At 49.4% G+C, this 18,349-nt stretch overlaps 1 protein-coding gene across 2 annotated transcripts in view; it reads right to left on the bottom strand.

Moving 5' to 3' along the window:
- Nucleotides 1–15,900, bottom strand: part of ALOX5 (arachidonate 5-lipoxygenase) — a 46,101-nt gene extending 30,201 nt beyond the window's left edge. For both annotated transcript variants that reach the window (XM_086381348.1, XM_086381349.1), the window contains exons 1-3: nucleotides 15,665–15,900; nucleotides 9,149–9,347; nucleotides 7,146–7,227 (exon numbers count right to left, since the gene is read on the bottom strand). In XM_086381348.1, coding sequence (XP_086237474.1) covers nucleotides 7,146–7,227; nucleotides 9,149–9,347; nucleotides 15,665–15,814 — 431 coding nt within the window. In that variant the 5' untranslated portion in view covers nucleotides 15,815–15,900. The remainder of the gene's footprint in view (nucleotides 1–7,145; nucleotides 7,228–9,148; nucleotides 9,348–15,664) is intronic.
- Nucleotides 15,901–18,349: the final 2,449 nt, after the last annotated feature.

Here is an 18,349-nt window from a genome sequence, read left to right as displayed (position 1 = left end):
GACTGCAGTCCGGCGGGTTTCTCAGTTTGTGGGATTCTCCAGGCAAGAACACTGGAGTGGGCTGCCATGCCCTCCTCCAGGCGATCTTCCCAACTCAGGGATCTAATCTGCGTCTCCTGCCCCTCCTGTATTGCAAGAGGATTCTTTGCTGCTGAGCCACCAGGGAAGCCCCATATTAATTGAACAAGTTCAGCTAAACAGACATGATGTTAAAATGAACCATGAAGTTACTGTTTATCACAAAATAGTAGCAAATATATTGAACAAATAAATAAGCAAAGAGTGTTTATCAGAAAACAACATATTGAACAAATAAGAATATCAAAGGCATTTTCTAAAAAATTAAGACTTAGAAGGGATGTTCATCCTTGCTACTGTTCATCCTTGCTACATCATGTAAATAATGTAACTAAGAGACAAAAGTATCATCACTTTTATAACATGATCAAATAACCAGGCAATTAAAGAGACTCACTTAAATATAATTAGAACCAATAAAATAGTTCAGCAAGGTATCAATACAAAGTAAATAGTGAAAAATGAGTAATTCATCTTTATCCCAGCAATATTCATTTAAAATGGAAAACATATCCCACTTAGAATGGTAACAGCTACAGTTTCCGTTGGTATAAAGTGACTGGAAAGGTGAAAGCACTTCATGAATAAAAGTGGAAATTCCACTGAAGGACATCACATAGATCTAAGTGGGTGGACAGATGGAACATTATTAAAATGCCAGCACGGGACACATTTATTTGTAATTCAAAGCAATTCTCATCATGAAAAACTGAAAAGAACAGTGAGATAGCAAAACAACCATTCACATTTATTAGAAAGTTCTGATCACCAAAAGATGATGCTGGGTCATGGGGTAGAAAAACAGACCCAAGAAAATAGCTAATCCTATGTAGCTAACAGCTAAAACTAGCTAACACTCACCCAGTGCTTTCTGTGTGTCAAATACTCAATGTGTTTTCATAGTGTGACCTATTTCATTCAAAGCCCTAAGAGGTGGTCTTATCATTTCTTTCACTTCACAGATGGGGCAGTTGAGGCGCAAAGAGGCTGGACAGCTTTCACAGAGGCAGTAAGTGGGGCTGAGCCCAGGCATCAACTGCAGAGCTTGCGCACCCGCTTGTCACAGCAGCTCCGTGTGCCGTGGGGTCATCCCAAAGCAGCAGGAAGAAACTTATTACTTAACAAATGATACCAGAAACACTGACTCCAATTTCACATCATGTATAAAAGTACATAGCGGATGAATTAAAAGCCTAAAGTCAAGAACAAAATTATAAAAATATTAGAAAAATATGAGTACTTATGTAACCCTGGGATGGGGAGGGCCTGCTTAAGCAAAGCAGGAAACCCAAAAGTTACAAAGAAAAAGGATGCATATATTAAGAAAATAAAGAGCTAAAATCTGCGGCAAGAGCAACAGAAGATAAATGACATACATTATACATATAACAAAGGGATGCTATCCCAATATACGAAGACCCCTTTAGATTAATAATGAACTCATAGAAAAATAAAGTGTAGAAACAGGCAATTTGAACAAGAAGCAAAGCAGAGGCTAAACTCACCAGTGGTCAGAGGCATGCAGATTAAGACAGCAGTAGGCTCTTACTTCAGGATAAGGGCCTTTTGTTTTGTTAAAAATTTGAAAAATTGATGTCATCAGGCATTAGCGAAGGTATAGGTAATAGTATATTTCATATAACATTGGTGAGATTGAAAACTGCTGTAAAAGTTTGGGGAGAGAATTTTGTCATTATTTCTTAAAGTGACAAATGATGATGTGACCCAGGTATGTGAGTTCTGGAAATTAATCTGACAGTAATTCGAGCACCAGTACATCAAGATGTTTGTATGAGGTTGCTTCTTGCAGCACTGGTTTTAATACAAAATATAATCCAGTATACAAATGGGAAACAAACTGAATGTCCATCAGTAGGAGAACGGCTGAATAAACTCTGACACCGTCACATAAAGCAATAAACAGAGGCAACTTAAGGATGAGGAAAGCAGTGAGATGCTATTGCACATACATTATACTGACAAGGATGAAAATGTCTCAGGGTGTAAAGAGGGTGGATGACGTAGGGAAACGGCAACTCAGGAACAGCTCCTGGGGTGAAAACTGGCAGAAGCCCTTTGGAAAACAATAGGCAATATTTAGAAAACTTAACACGTGGTCTGCAACCCTGCGGTCCGCTCCTTTGTCTGTTCCCTGGAGCAACTCATTGAAGAAATCAGGAGCCAAGATGTATGAGGAGACTCATCGCACTGGGTTGTGACGGCCAGAAATGAAAGCCTTCCAACATGCCCACCAGCAGGGGAGTGGGGAGCATGATGGTATATTCACACGACGGTGTGCTACACATAGGCTACATGCAAGAGTACTGGAGTGGGGTGCCATTGCCTTCTCCGAAATGAATGGACGGCACCTATCAGTTGGCAGCTGTCTGCAACAGAATCACGGGGGAAGGAAAAGCAAGCCATGGAATGATTAGATTAAATGATGTAGACGAAAACCCACTGCACTCTAGTTTGCTCTGTGTGTGTGTGACTGTGCACCACACATGCGGTCACAGTGAGAGAACATGCGTGCTGCGTTATGCACTGCGTGGGCTTCTCCGTCTTCCAGCTTGGCTGAGTGAGTGAAGAGAACCAGCTGAATTTGCCAGCCTGTGATGTTCTGGAGACTATTCTTAGCTGTTAACTTTACTTTCAAACTCTTATCTGGAAGCTTGAGGGTTCATGTGAAAGAGGAACTCTAAGAATACGCAGACTGTGCAAAGTTCAGTGTTTCCTAAACGGAAACAGAGGAGGAGCTCTGAAAAGAACAGATGAGCAGAAAGAAGAAGAAAAATAATGATTAGATCTACGAAAGGAGCAGACAACCTCATCAGAATACCCTCTGCCCCCTGTCCCTGTGCGTTCGTGTGTGGTGTGTGCTCAGTCATGTCCGACTCTTTGCAACCCTATGGACTGTAGCCCACCAGGCTTCTCTAGACCCTGCCAAAGCCCCATCCCTATAAGACCAACACACCACTGAATCCACCTCTCCCTGGGGAAGGGGTGTTTCCCAAAGGAGCTTAACAGAGCCCTCCTTCTTCAGGACATTGAGGCCTACATCAAATTCTCTTGGGAACTCTTGGGTTAAAAAAGATCAACCAGGGATCATTACCCCAAAACATCTCAGAATTCTCAGTGCTTATGTGCACTGTGAACCTCCAGGAGGAGAATGTGATAAACAGTTTCCCAAACTTGTTTTACCATGGAACCCTTTTCTGGAGAGAAAGTTTGGGGACCAATGCTCCAGGGTGCATTTTGGAAAATACTGGGTTAAGACAAAATGCCTGTTATAAGAATTAACATCTTAGCCGGAATTAGTGTGGAACTGATACAATCTGCTGTCCACTCTCTTAATTGCACATAAACTCGCAGATTCTCTGCTGCTGCTTAACTCACTGTAGCATAGGACTCCTCCTTCCTTCCACAAGCACGTGGAGTACTTGCTGTGGGGGCTTTCCACTGTGGTTGAAATGGGAAGGGAAGGGGTATGAGAACAGCAATCCCCTAGGATGGGAACGGGCGGCACAGCGCTCTTGGACGATGCCTTGTGCGCTGCATCAAGCACAAAAGTCTCCAAGCTCACATGCTGCCTGAGCTGAGAGGCTTACTCACAAATATTCTACAAGTCGCAAATTCATAGATCCTTAACATTACACACGCACGCTCAGTTGCTCAGTTGTGTCCGACTCTTTGTGACCCCATGGACTGTAGCCCACCAGGCTCCTCTGTCCATGGTATTTTCCAGGCAAGAATACTGGAGTTGGTTGCCCTTTGGGTGATCTTCCTGAACCAGGGTCGAACCCACATCTCCTGTGTCTCCTGCATTGGCAGGCGTATTCTTCACCACTGTGCCACCTGGGAAACCCTTTATTCTCCCATATGTGGTACTAAAATCATAAAAGTTTCATTAAAATTTTTTTACTATGAAAAAGAATATATAAACATATGTGTGTGTGCGTGTATATATATATATGCACACACATACTCATATATGAAAAATGCACAAAACATCTGTGTAAGCAACATCCAGATCAAGAATCAGAACACTGCCAGTAGCCTCAGCCCCCCTCATGCCCACTCAACCTCCCCAATCACCTCAACTTTGTAATAATCACTTCCTGCTGCTATTTATTGTTTTACTGCTATACAAGTTTCCCTAAACAATATAATTTCAAGCCTCATGAACTGACCAGACACAGCTGCTTCTGTTCAGCACTGTGTGTGTGAGGTCTGTTCATGTTGCTCTGAGTGCCAGCAGTTCATCGCTCTTCCTTGCAGGGTGGAGTTGTCATGATTTATTCCTCTCTTCTACTGTTGATGGGCACTGGGTGGTCTCTGTTGTTTTGCTCTCATAAGTTACACTGCTGTGGCCGTCTCTGTGCATGTGTCCAGGTGCAGCTGCATACCTGGATTTGGATCCAGGAGCAGAGCTTCTGAGCCACAGGTCGTAATGTAGCTTGACTTCCATCAGGTGTTACAACACTGTGTTGTACAGAGGTTGTTTGAGTTTCCAGCCCTGTTAGCAGTGCCTGAGCCTTCCCACCCTGCACGCCTTCTTTGACCCTTGGGCCTTGTCAGGTGGTTTCAGCTCTGCCTGTGTGTGTAGTGTAGTAGTAGCAATAGCTCATTCTGATCTTTTCATTTCTCCAATTACAAATGAGGCTGAGCACCTTTTTGTATGTTGCTGTTCACATTTTGTGCAGTGACTGCAAGTGTCTTTTTTATTTTTTTACTGAACTGACAATCCTCTTCTTGCAGATTTGTAGAGATCCCTGGTACACACTGAATAATAATTCTCATTCATCATTCTGTGAACTGCCTTCTCAGTCTCTTTGTGCTGTTTTGTAGGGAACAGGACTTCCTCACTTTGAAATAGGTGAGATTAGTCTTCCTTTATGGTTAGGGCATTTTGAGTCTTATTTGAAAAATCTTTTTTCCTGAGGTCATGAAGAAGAATCTTTTATGGTTTAAAAGTGTTAACAGTTTTGCCTTTAATATTTAAGCCTACTCAATCCAAAAGTAAGTTTTCTGAACACCGTGATGCAGAGTTCAGTTTAGTCTCCTTTTCCTCTCTCTCTGCCTCCTCCTTTCCATTCTGCTTGATGCTGAATAGCCCCACACCACTCACCATCAGCGCCTTTGTAATACATCAAAATGTATTTGTATCAAATATATCTACATGTGTATGACTCTTTCACTTTCCATTCTGTTTCATGGAAATGTAACTTTTTGAAGGAAAGGCGGATAGAGCTAAACATAATTTTGAGACTGGGGAATCAGTGGTCTCAATGGGGATTTCTCAACCACTGGGCAGGAGTGGGTCTCTGAGAAGCGGGGGAAGAATAAGGAGCTAAGAGATGCTTTCACAAACTAGGAAAGTTAAAAAATAAAAGATACTATTCAGCTTTGGCAAGTATTAAGTGAAATGGATGCCCACACACTGATCCTGAAAACTAGCTGAAAGATTTTTGAAAAGAAATTTGTCAACACATACTAATAATTTATACTATTTGATTTAGCAGTTTCGCTCCTGGGCATCTATCCTGAGGAAATACTTAAAAATGCACACAAAAATGGAAAGATAATAAAAGCTCCATTCACTCAGAATTCCACAAATTCCCATTAAATTATAGGCTGCATACAGCCCACTGAGCATCACTTTTCAGATGTGAACTCTTGCTCATGTGTATTATCTTTTAAAACAGTTGTACAAGGGGCTTCCACGGTGGTCCAGTGGGTAAGAGCCCACACTCCCAGTACAGAGGGCCTGGGTTCAATCCCTGGTCGGGGAACTAGACATCACAGGCTGCAACTAAGAGTTCGCATGCCACCACCAAAGATCCTGTGTGGTACTACAAAGGCCTGGCACAGCCACATAAATAAATAAAAGTGAACATGAAAAACAGCTATACTGAGATATAATTTTCTCATCCCGTAAAAATTCATCTAATGAAAGTCATCCAATAAAATTCATCCCTTAAAAACATCCAATTATAAGGTTTTCATATTTTCAGAGTTGTGCAACCATCACCATAATCTAATTTTGGAGTATTTTCACCCCCCAAAAGAAACTTTGCATCAAGCTAATAGTCATTCCCCATGACCCATTCCCAACTTTCAGCCCTAGCTGATGACTGATCTAATGTTTGTCCATAGACTTGCCTATTCTGGAAATTTCACAAAAAGAGATTCACATAACATACAGCCTTTTGTAAATAGCGTTTGGCATGTTTTTGAGACTCATCTATAGTTTAGCATGCATTCATAATTCAATGCCACTGAATGGATGTCCCAGTGCCCACTGCATTGGAAATCCAGTCTTAACCACTGGCCACCAGGGAAGTGCGTCATCTGAGTTATCTAACAGGTCGGTATACAGTTATTCATTCATTCCCTTTCATTCATTTTAATTTTTGTGAGGTTGGTATTGATGTTCCCTCTTTTCTTTCTAATTTTAATAATTTGAGCCTTCTCTTTTTTCTTGGTCTGTTTGCTAAAGATTTGTCAATTTTCTTGTGGATCATGTATCACATTTATAACTTAAGTATGATAAAGAAAAAATGAAGTAGCTCAGTCGTGTCCGACTCTTTGCGACCCCACGGACTGTAGCCTATCAGGCTCCTCTATCCATGGCATTCTCCAGGCAAGAATACTGGAGTGGGTTGCCATTTCTTTCTCCACATCTTTCCGACTCAGGGATTGAACCCGGGTCTCCCGCATTGTAGGCAGACGCTTTACCATCTAAGCCACCAGGGAAGTCATACTTTATGGTAAGTATGATAAGAAGACATAAAAAGTGAGGGGTAATCCCTACAATGGGAAGTGAGAGAATGCTGTCCCATTGCTTCCAAATGTCAATATGGTTGATTCCACATCTTTCATAACTCTTTCACCATCTCTGCTTGGAGTGGTGGTAAGGTGGAGCTTGGGTATTGAGGGGAATTGAAGGGATCTGGTGCTTTGGTCATCACATACCAACACTGATGGCTGTAAGTGGTGGGCAGAGCTATGCCTCTGAGACAGAAGAAACCATGGCTCCATGGCTGTTCGGTCTCACCAATACTCACCGATACTGCTTTTGCCGTGTCTCCAGTTCTTTGCGTCTGTGCTGCTTGAGAACGTGAATTTGGTCATCACAGGCCAACTTTGCTGTGAAGAAAGCACATATGTGAAATGAGCCTAGAGAAGGACAGAAATAACATCCAGTGTTCAGGTTTCCCCCAGAAACCTGCTTGTGCCAACAGAATACGGTGCACGTTACGCGGGCCGGCTTCCAGAGTCAGGTGTGAAGAAACTGGCAGCATCCACGTTCTGCTTCTCGGAAGCCCACCACCACTTAGGAAGCATGAGTCCCCTGAGACCACCGAACTGTGAGAAGTCTAAGCTCTATGGGGAAGCCTCAAAAATGAGATGCCATGTGGAGAGTGAGAGACCGCGGAGCCCCAAAGCTCTAGCCACGTGAGAGAACCATCTTAGAAGTGGATTCTCTAGCCCTCCCCCCTCAGTGGCTGCCCACGGCTCACAGAGGAACCACCCAGCTGAGCCCTTCCCAACTTCCTGACCCCTAAGGTCATGAGCAAGATAAAATGGCTATTTAAAGCCACTAAGATTGCCACAGGGCAACGGATCAGTGAGACATGCTGGGTGGCTTCCATGTGCCCCTCCAGATCCACCCTTCATCTTGTCCTATCCCTGAGGGCCCCTGATCACTGCATCAGTGGGCTTCACTTTGGGTCAAGCCACTGGGAACCCTGGCTAGAGAGTGGAGGGCGTGGGACAGTGAGGAGAAGACATTTCTTCTCAGCCTCTCTGCAGTGTCTCCTCAGACTGTCTGCATCTCTGCTGAGGGCTATAGCTCCTCCCAAGGCAACTCTGGCTGCAGGACTCTCCCCTTCTGAATTACTCTGGCATTTTCCCTCCCCCACCCCACTAGGACTAGCAGTGCTAATGGCCTTCCACACTGGCCTATGCCTTCCAAATATCCCAGTTTGAATGTTTCTTTTTTTTTTTTTTTTTGCTGGAAAGAGATTTGGGGTCTGTGGGAAGAAGGACTAGACTATACAGCTGAGGCCTTGGGTGGCAGGGGGGCAGGAGGAAGTGGAGCTCGCAATTTCAAAACCTTGGTAGAAGAGAAGTGTCCAGTCTGTGACCTTTTCCATGGTGGCCACCCAAAGACAGAACGACTTTTGTGATCTTTTCCCTGCCATGAGGACGGAAGGTAAAAATCCTTCTTGCCCCAGTCATCTAGTTCAGAAATGCTCCTGAAATTTTCTTTCTTGAGTTAAACTCCAGGTCAGAAACAATGGGATGTGGTCTGAGGGTTTAAGAGCACCAGGCACGGATTTGAATCATGTTAGGAGGCTGGCGAGCAAGTGGGGAGGTGCATTGTTCAGAGGGGAAGCGGCCTGAGCTGACCCCACCATCTCGTCTCTCTCCTCCACCTCCAACCAAACTAGCTGTGTGTCTCTTACCAAGAATGGCCTCGTGAGGAAGCGTCAGATTGGGGTCTGCACATTTGAGGGTCTTGCATAGGAGAGCACATTTTAGGTGAGACTTCAGGTTTAATGATTGGTGACCACTGAGCGTGAGCCTTGCCCGTGATTCCTCCGAGCTGGCGCAAAGGCACTCCTGGTCACCTCCTTCCTTTCCCTGGCCTGAGTGGGATCCCTAGGAGCCCAAGCCCCACTGTGACCTCCCAGAGAGCACAGCCAAGAACTAAACTGGAGAACCATCCATCCAGGGACACGTCCTAGGCGTATGTGCTACTAGAGACCCTGGTTACCCTCTGACAAAAGTGGGGGGCTCATAATCTTCCCCTGAAGGACTGTATGGCAGAGGGGGGACATGGCTGGATGGAGCTTGGAGCCTGTCACTCCACCCTCTGAGCCCGGGACTTATCAGTACCCAGAGGAAGTCACATTTCCTGCAGGTGCATCAGGGCGCAGAGCAGGTGCTCAGCCATGGGCGGCATTGTTATTATTCCCGTGGATACAGTTCTTCGGGGATGGAGGGCCAAAAACCCTCTCATTTCCTGGAAGCCCAGGAGGTGGGCAGGAACTGAGCCGCTCACCTTGCCCATCTCTCAGGACGATCTCGCCCTCACCCGATATCCAGCGGTAGCAGGGGAACTCGATGTAATCCCCACAGGGCGTCTTCACCGTGATATACTTCAGGTACCAGTCGTCATGGAACCAGTACTTGCGCTTCTCGATTTTGATCAGTTGGATGTCACCCAGTTCTTCATCCACTGTCACATCGTAAGAATCAACCTGCGGAGGAGAAAAGGCAAATCAGAGTCTGGGAGCCCCTGAGCCTTTGTATCATGCTCAGCTCATTTAGCAGAGATGTCTGCTGATGTCTGCCCTTGGCATGGCTCTGTGCTGCGCCCTGGGTGACAGAGATGGCCGAGTCCCCCAACTCTGCCCTCGGGAGATGGAAGTGCGTAAGTGACGGCGCTGCTTGGAGGGAGACCTCCTGCTGTCTTCACAAGGCCCAGGATGGGGGAGGTGGAGTCTCCAGGCAGGAGTGCCTCCTCCAGGCCAGGCTGTGAGGGCCTCTGCAGCTGACCCCATTCACAAGGGCAGCAGGCTGCTGGCCCTGCTTCCCCACAGGGCCGGGCGAGGCAAACGTCCTTGCACACAGGGGCAACTGGCAAAGGGCTCACTGCTGCTGTGTCGATTCCACAGGCACCCTGGGAGGAGGGAAGGCTGTGCCCGTGTCTCAGATGCAGACAGTAGACTCAGTCCCACTTCCACTACTAATTGCAGAGCTGGACTTCCAGCCCAAGCCTTTCCATATGTCTCTCATTATCAGCGGGGCAGATAACTGGGTGAAAATGAGGAGGCTCCGGTGAAAGTGAAGTCACACAGATTCAAGTTGTCCCGGGGCCTCTGCAGTTCCCTGAGCCACAGTGATGCCAAAAAAATCAGATGAGTGGTTCCCACCACGTCGGAGGCATAGTGGTGGGCTGAGGCTGGCCTTGCTGTCTGTCCCAGGCCACGCGCAGCTCCTGACCCCAGAAGACGAGCTGGCACGGCGGCAGTGCTGCTGGAGGCCCTCCTCACCCTATGTGTAGCTGGGAGAGAAGGCTGGGGCTCGAACATTGCATTGGGTGTTCTTAAGACCAGCAGGTTTGGGAAGCCCCAGACTCAGTGCCATCTGAGGCACTTTCTAAGCCAGATTTCACCCATCTCTGAGGTTTTTCCTTGGCAGAACTTAAAGAGTTCTCAGTGCAATAGTGAGATAAGTAGAGGGGATGGGTGTTCATCATGCACAAGACCCTGTGCATCCCCACTTCCATGCTCACCCTCCAAACCCCAGGACACCCCTGGGAGGACTTCTTAAGAAGAGTGGGAAGTTGGGTATTTTCAGCAAACCCTCTGGCTCCGAGCACAGGGAGCTGTTTGCGTATCTTTGCTGCTGCGGATGCTAGACGCTTATGGTCAGAAAGCGGAAGCCTCTTGCCAGTTCCTTGTGGTCTGGACCTTTCCTCTCCCTCCTCCCAGCTCCTCTGGTCATCCAGCCCCTCACTGGGACTCCTTTCCCAACCTGGGGCCTGCCGCCTTCTCCCCAGGGGTCGACAATCTGTAGTATAGACAGCCCCCTCCCTGCCCAAGGCCCCACGGGCTGGGGGTCACATTCTACTGTGCACTTGTCTGTGATCCCTGCTCTCTCACGGGACACGCCGTGGGACGGGAGGGCTCTTTTGCCTGAAGGGTGGGGCATCTGGCAGAACAGATGAGCGGCTCACCTGTCAGGGACCCACCACATGGGCTGGCTACTCTGTTGCCAGAAACTATTTCTCACTGAGAACTCAACTGAGGCCAAGTGAGGCCTGCAGGCGTCTTGCTGCTGGCAGCGCAGACCCCGCAGAGGGAAGTCGACATGTGGTGAAGTGTGGTGAATCCTGGGCCCCGGGTGGCGGCTCCAGGGGAAGTGGCTTTCCTGCGGCTCCGTAGGGGTGGGGGTCGGGGGCTGCAGGTGTCTGGGGGCTGATGCAGGAAGGCTGAGGTGAAGGGGGAGAGAACAGCCACTGAGCCATGAGCATCTGAGGTGGACATTCTCAGGGACGTGGGATGGAGCCCCGGGAGCCTCTCCAGGGCTTCTCAGAGGGAGGGCCAGACGTCCAGCTGTGGGTAGTGACTGATAAAGAAGAGACGAAGTAGCTTCTTTGAGGGAAGGGAGAGCAGGGTCACCCTGTCTCGCCTATGTCACAGAAGAATGGACCCTTCAGGTCCCCCGGCCCCAGTGGCCCCTACAGGTACCTGGTGGAAGGCCCTGAGCTTCACCTGGGATGGAATCAGTGGACAGACTTACAGGGACTCAGTATGCTATCTGACGGGGAGAGGGCAGGACGGGGAGGGGGCAGGACGGGGAGGGGGCAGGACAGGCCTGCGCGTCTGGCCGGTCTCTGGCTGGCCCTGCTTTGGAGCAGTGCCCCAGGAGGTAAACGAGGGTCCGAGGAATTCAGTCCTCACTCGGGCTGTCTAGGGACAGTCTGGTGACTGGAAACTGGTTTCTGGGAGAGTTGCTGCTGGAGAGTCACAGAGGATAGAGGGGGCCTCCGGGGAGATCTCAGGGTCCTGTCCATCAAACAAAAAGTCAGGTCTTAGGAAGGAGCAAAGAGCCGGAGGTGTAATGACCTTCCTTCCTCCTCTCCCTGGGCTGGTGTGCGGATGGATACTATGCTTATTGACTCATTAACATCACACGCCCGTTCTGCACAGTCTACAGGGCCGACAGTGGATGGCAGGGTACACACTAAATACAGCTCATGTGCCTGGCCGAGCGGATGATCATCTCATTTTATAGCTGGAAACTGAGGCTCAGGCTGAGGTCAGGCAGCTACCATGCTAGTAAGTAACTGGTGGCCCCATGATCAGAACCCATACCTGTGTGATGGCCCAGTCTGGGTTCCTCTCACTTCTCCCAAAGATCGCATCACGGGAAAAGCCTTGGCCTGGGAGCCAGGTGACCTGGCTTTCAGCCCGGGTTCAAGCCCTCTATGGAGTATGAAGGTGATGTGGAGTCGGGTGGAGGACATGGAGAAGCTTCTTATGAGATGGCATTTGAGGCAGCTCTTAGGAGTTGGTAAGATTTTGGAGGTGGGCTGAGTGGAGAAGGGGAATGAGCAGGGCATTCTGAATGCGGAGAAAGGAGGTGAGGAATTCACACATGGGAGAGGGAGTCTGGTGCATGGAGTTCTTGGGGCAGAAGTGGTGGGTGCAGCAGTCGGGCACTGGAGAGAGACGTGGAGGCAGGGAAACCTGATATTCACTAGCCTCCTTTCTCAGAAGGGCCAGCTTGCTGATTTCATCCAGTTGCTCTCAACTCAACATTGAACACACAACCCTAAGGCTTTGGAATATTTCAGCAAAGTGTTAGGTGGTCAGTTTTTGTTTTGATCTTTATATCGACATTTAAAGAAAGGTTCCTTTGTCTCTGCCCCAGATTCCTGCTACAGGAAGGACAGAGAACAGTCATGATGTGGTCCAGCCTGGACTGCCTGTTGTGGAGGGGGCTAACGAGGGGCTGATGGGGGGTGGGAAGGGAGAGGAGGGGGCTGTGGAGCAGAGAGAGGGAGGTGATTAAGGGGTGGATAGGGAGAGGCTAGTGACTTAGCAGAAGCAGCAGCAGCAGGGCAGAGAGAGGGAGAAAAGGGGCAGTGGTTAGGGAGATTAAAGAAGCAAAGAACTGGGGACCTGGGAGAATCTAGGAGACAGCAGAAGGGAGAAACTGGAGCAGAAAAGATGACAGAGATTCCAGGCATTGGGGAACTGTGAGGAGAACGGAGCAGAGGAAGGAAGAGAAGGAGGAAGAAGAGGCAGAACGCAGGGAATAGATGGCGCAGAGAGGGCAGGTAAAGGATAGACTGAGGATCAGAAGGAAATATGTTCTCTTCAGATTTCCCAGGCAAGAATACTGGAGGGGTTGCTGTTTCCTTCTCCAGGGGATCTCTCCCACCCCTCCGCCGGGGATTGAACCCGAGTCTCCTGAATTGCAGGCAGATTCTTTACCATCTGAGCCAACAGGGAAGCCCTTATTCTTCACTAATATAGTCTTTCTGGGAAGGCAGTATTCTAGAATATATTCTTCATGAACATATTGTAAGAATATTCACTGAAAATATTTAAGAAGTAAAGTTGTAAGACTTGTTCACACTCACTGACTACATTCAAGGAGATATACTAAACAGCACCTATGGCCTTTTGCTTTCCTAACAGTGCTGCCAGGGAATGAAAAAGGCTCAGGTTAAGATTTCCCAGAAGTCTTCCGATCTGTGAAAGTCATCCCACCTGGACTTGAATTACTTTAAATGGACAGAGTCAAAGAAACACCAACTTGTCTTGACAGGAGAATCTCACCTGTGAAAGACTCTGATTCCCACTCCAGTCCTGAATCACTCTGCAGAACTCTGATGAGAATAACCAGTGATTTGTGACTCAATTTATTGGTGGGGGAAAAAAGCAGTCCTGTTCATTACAGGGACTGAATTTTGAGTGAGGGGAGTGTGGTGTTGACCTGACAATGACCTGGAAATGTCTGAATTGGTTGCCTGGAAAAAGTCTTTATTGTTGTTACCATTACTGTTATTACTATAATGACTGTAATGTTTTTCAGGTTAAATGGGATAGCATTATCTTCTCCACAAGTATTTCTTCTAAGATTTCTCCCTCACCTTTACCCCAAAGGGACAGATTGTCCTTAAAGAGACATTGTCTGGAGAACGAGGAAGTAGCTCAGGGCTGTGCAAGACCAAGTGTGGAGTAACTTTGCATCAACGGGAACTTTCTCAAAAGCTGATTTTTTCAAAGAGCCTTTGGAGACAGCAAGTCCCCTGCAGTGCCCCTCCTGAAGTGCCCCTTCTCACCCCAATGGAAATGTGATATGCAAATCTCTTCTGAAATTTGCTTCTGGGACTCTCACCGAGGTGTTTAATCACAATGTCATTTGAATGAATTCTCAGGGAGGGGAAATAGTGAACAGAGGGATGCTTTCATCTCTCTTCCAACACCCGTGTTCTGGTCATATCCTTATCTCCCCTCTGAGAAGCCACACCCACGTGCCCCATGCTGAACAGATGAACACACCGGTGCGTAGACACCGATGCATAGTGTGTGAAGGAGAATGGACCCCCTGAAGACAGATTATAAAGACCAAGCAGCCTGCAGCCTGTCCTCCTCACATGGTGGTGGAAGCCACAAAACAATGGAAGCAAATGATGGTGCTTCAGAAACAGCTGAGGGTATCATTACCCCAAATGGATGACTCATTAGCCCTCCTGCACCACCATCCTCTTGGCCAGGCCCCTGGTTGGGGAAATCAAACAACAGGAGGTAGTTCTTATACTCAGTGCCTAAAAACTCTTCCAGAAGGGTACTCTCTAGCCGCATAAGTATGCTGAACTTGGCTAAGTGCAGTTGGACTTACAGAGCGAGGTTCTGAGGCACCTGGGTGGGAATCAAGCCCATTCTGAGTCTGGAAAAGGAGTGAACTATTACTGGCTGACTTTAGGCTCTGCAGACCTAAAACGTGCTTCATGAATATTACCCAAGAAGTGTTTGGTTGAACCATATGAAATTGCCAGTTTTATTTGTCAAAAATAGTCAGCTATGAGTAATTCCTTTTGGTTCAACAAAATAATGAAGACATAAAAAGACAGCCTCATGAAAACTAAATCTTTACGGTCCAGTTCAGAAGTTGGGAGTGGCACAAGGGAACAGATATTTTCTGTGTACCTATAGTGTGTTGGGACTATCACCACATTTAATGAGCACTGAAGTATAATGATCATTTAATAAACCCAGTGGACTGGGCACCAGACACCTGGTGAGGACCAGTTGTGAGCACCTCTGTGCTTATAGAGAACGCTACGGGCTAGAACTCACGCCCAGGTCAGCACTGGGAATCCACTTCCGAATGAAACCTTACTGCAGCGCGTGGCACCGCAGACTAGAGGCGCAGTCGACACGGGGTCCCTTTGTTCCCTGTACTCCCAGGGCACCAGGGTTTCTGGTGAGGTGGGGAAAAGGGAAGCCCTCCTCCCTCTTCCTTCTCTGAACACTCACATTCCGGGGGGAAGTGTTCCCCGGTGTACACTCTGCTGGGAGCCAGTGAAAACCTCCAGGTTTGCAAAAATCTTCTCCTGGCCTCGGTCTCTCCTTCCCTCGCCCTGCATCCCTCTGGGAACCTGGCCTGGGAGTGTGAGCTGCCCAGGTGTGGGGACATCAGCTAGTGCCACACTGAGCCACCGGCTGGGACTCCTAGACCAACCCGAAGCCAGGACTCCTAGACTTGCACTTTATGTCTGGGGAAACTGACGCCCGGGATGGGGGCGGAGCGAGCTAGTGATCAGGCCCTGGTGGAACTCAGGTCTCTGGATCCCTAGCCCTCCTCATTCTCTCCACTGCTGAGGCGCCATCTATGGAGTCCCACGAAGTGGGCGCAATCCTTAACTGGGCAAGTGCTCAGTTAAGTGCTCAGCCCCTCGCCCCCAAGCTTGGGTCCCAGCCACCCCGATGGGTCCTGGACGCGCCCGCACCCTGCCCCGCGGCCGCCCCAGCCCGTCCCAGCCGAGCGCCCTCACCGCGCCGCGCTCGAAGTCGTTGTAGAAGGGCTTGTCCAGCAGGTGCTTCTCGCTGCAGCCCGCGGAGCCCACGAGGCTCAGGTAGATGTAGTCGTCGGTGCCCGCGAACCACTGGCTGCCGGTGGCCACGGTGACGGTGTAGGAGGGCATGGCAACGGGCAGCGGGGGCCGCGGGGCGCGGGCGCAGCCAGCACGGGGAACCTCGCGCGCCTCAGCACCTCTCCCCCCGGCTCCGCAGCTTCCTCAGTCCCAGCGCTCCGGGTCCTCGCCGCCCCCGCCCCGCCCCGCCCAGCTCCCGGGACCCCCGCCCCGCCCCGCCCCCGGGACCCCCGCCCTGGGCCCGCCCCCGCTCCGCCCCCGCTCCGCCCCAACTCCGCCCCCGGGACCGCCCCCGGCCCGCCCTCCCGCAGCTCTGACCCCGCCCCTGGCCCGCCCCACGCTTCCCCGCTCCAGCCTCCGCCCCGCCCCCTGCCCCGCCCCCGCAGGTCTGATCCCGCCCCCGTCCCGCCCTCCAGCAGCTCTGACCCCGCCCCGGGCCCACCCCGCCCCGGGCCCGCCCCGCCCCCGCCCCGCTCCCGCCTCCGCCCCGCCCCCGGGCCCGCCCTCCCGCAGCTCTGACCCCGCCGGATTCGCATCAAGAGCGTCACCCATTCCTGCACCTCAAGTCCTCGACTTGGCGTGTGTTTTAGCAGTCAGGGGACTGACTGCACCTCAGCGGCTACCCCTCCTCGCTCTCTCTGTCCCTCCGTTCACTCACTCCGTTTCTCCGTCATTGTTTTCACTCTTCACCCTTCCCTCCTGCCTCGGCCTCCCTCAGTCCCGAGTTCCTGTGAGGCATTAGGGCTGGGCTCCAGGGACCCCTAGAAAAACCAGACATAGCCCCTGCTCTCACTGAGGCCCCAGGGGGAGTGGGAGGCCGCGCGACTGGGGCAGTTCTGTGATTCTTGAGAGCAGGGGTGCTCGGGGAGTCTAGGGCGGGAAGAGGAGCCCAGGTGGGGCGTCAGCAAAGCTTTTCAGGGGTGACACCTGAGTTGGTACTTTGAAACTTCCGTGGGCATGGGCTTCCTCCACAGCCTTTCTGGAATGTCACAATAGGCCGGGTGTAGGTGGGCACTGAGGGGAGTCAGGTGCCAGTCACACATCTCAGGCCTGGAGATGGTCAGTGTGTAGTGGGAGGCAGGGCAGCCAGAGAGGGAGGGAGGCCAGGACAGGAAAATTGGAATCCAGACACCTAGGAGGGTGTATGGAGGGGGCTAGCGCTCAGAAGGGTTGCAGAAGCTTCGGGGCAGGGAGGCTGGGCGTGCAATGGGACTTGTTGGAGATGGTTTGGGAGTGGAAGCATGGCCGGAAGTCTAGGGAAGATGATGTGGACTCCATAGCAAGGATGTTCCGGGAGTTAGAGCTGGTTTTGGAAAACCTGCTGCCTTGGCAGAGTTTTATTTATTCATTTATCTATTTTAATTATTTTTTAATCGGCTTTGTAACTGATGATGGGCAGAGGCCCGGAAGGGATGGTAGTAAAAGGCTTTGTGTGTTAGAGGGAAACTTCCCGAGGTGCTCAGCTTTCTAACTGCTGTGTCCTGATCTCAGAAGTCTTCTGTATTCCCCTATACCTCCCCCATGCTGCTGCTGCTGCTGCTAAGTCGCTTCAGTCGTGTCCGACTCTGTACAACTCCATAGACGGCAGCCCGCCAGGCTCCGCCGTCCCTGGGATTCTCCAGGCAAGAATACTGGAGTGGGTTGCCATTTCCTTCTCCAATGCATGTAAGTGAAAGGTGAAAGTGAAGTCGCTCAGTCGTGTCCGACTCTTAGCGACCCCATGGACTGCAACCCACCAGGCTCCTCCGTCCATGGGATTTTCCAGGCAAGAGTACTGGAGTGGGGTGCCATCGCCTTCTCCATACCTCCCCCATACCCAACTGCAAAACTGACTGTGCTATGCATTCAGTAATGAATTGAGCTAAATTTAAAAATAAATTCATTCCACCTGAGGTGGTGGGTCCATCAAGTTGCCTGTTTTGCACAGTCACTTTTGGAGACAGGCAAAGCGGCAGGCTAAAGATAGATTTCTCATTTCTGGGAGCTGAGACTGCCTGGTGGCAAGTTCTGCTTCCTCCTCTACCTGGTAGGACCACCACTCTGGACAGAGGGAGTACCTGCCGTTGTCTACAGGTGGGAATGAGGGCAGATTTCAGTGGGACTGGCTTTATTTATCAGAGGACAAATGCCAGAGGGATTCTCTGGGAATCAAATCGTAGGACATGAAAGACTGGCTACAGTTGAGATAGGGTGGATGATGATAGCACAAAAGTGGGATCCAGCCCCTGCCAGCCAAAATATGTGCTCCAGGGAACTCTGGAGAAGGTATGCAGGGTGGCTATGGAAATGTTCTTCAAATCTAAGAATAAAATGGCCATTATTTTTCTAGAAAAAAGAAATACAATATGTTTCTTGATGAAATTAATGAACTATCTTTGTAGGAAATAGAAGTTTGATACACAAAACTCATAACAATGTGCAGAAAAAGCAGTCAGTAAACACTAATTGCATTATATATTTTTACATTAAGAGCACACTGTATGTGTAATTTCCTGTCATATTTCTATTCTCCTTACTATTGTAAGATATTTTGCTATGTAGTTTCATGTCTTAAATATTTTGTCAACTGTGTAATATTTAATTATA

Source organism: Bos grunniens, chromosome 28, assembly GCF_055505025.1.
Source record: "Bos grunniens cultivar Pamir isolate PY7600 chromosome 28, Bosgru_T2T1.0, whole genome shotgun sequence".
In the NCBI taxonomy this organism is placed as follows: Eukaryota; Metazoa; Chordata; class Mammalia; order Artiodactyla; family Bovidae; genus Bos; species Bos grunniens.
This window is presented reverse-complemented; position numbering and strand designations above follow the sequence as displayed.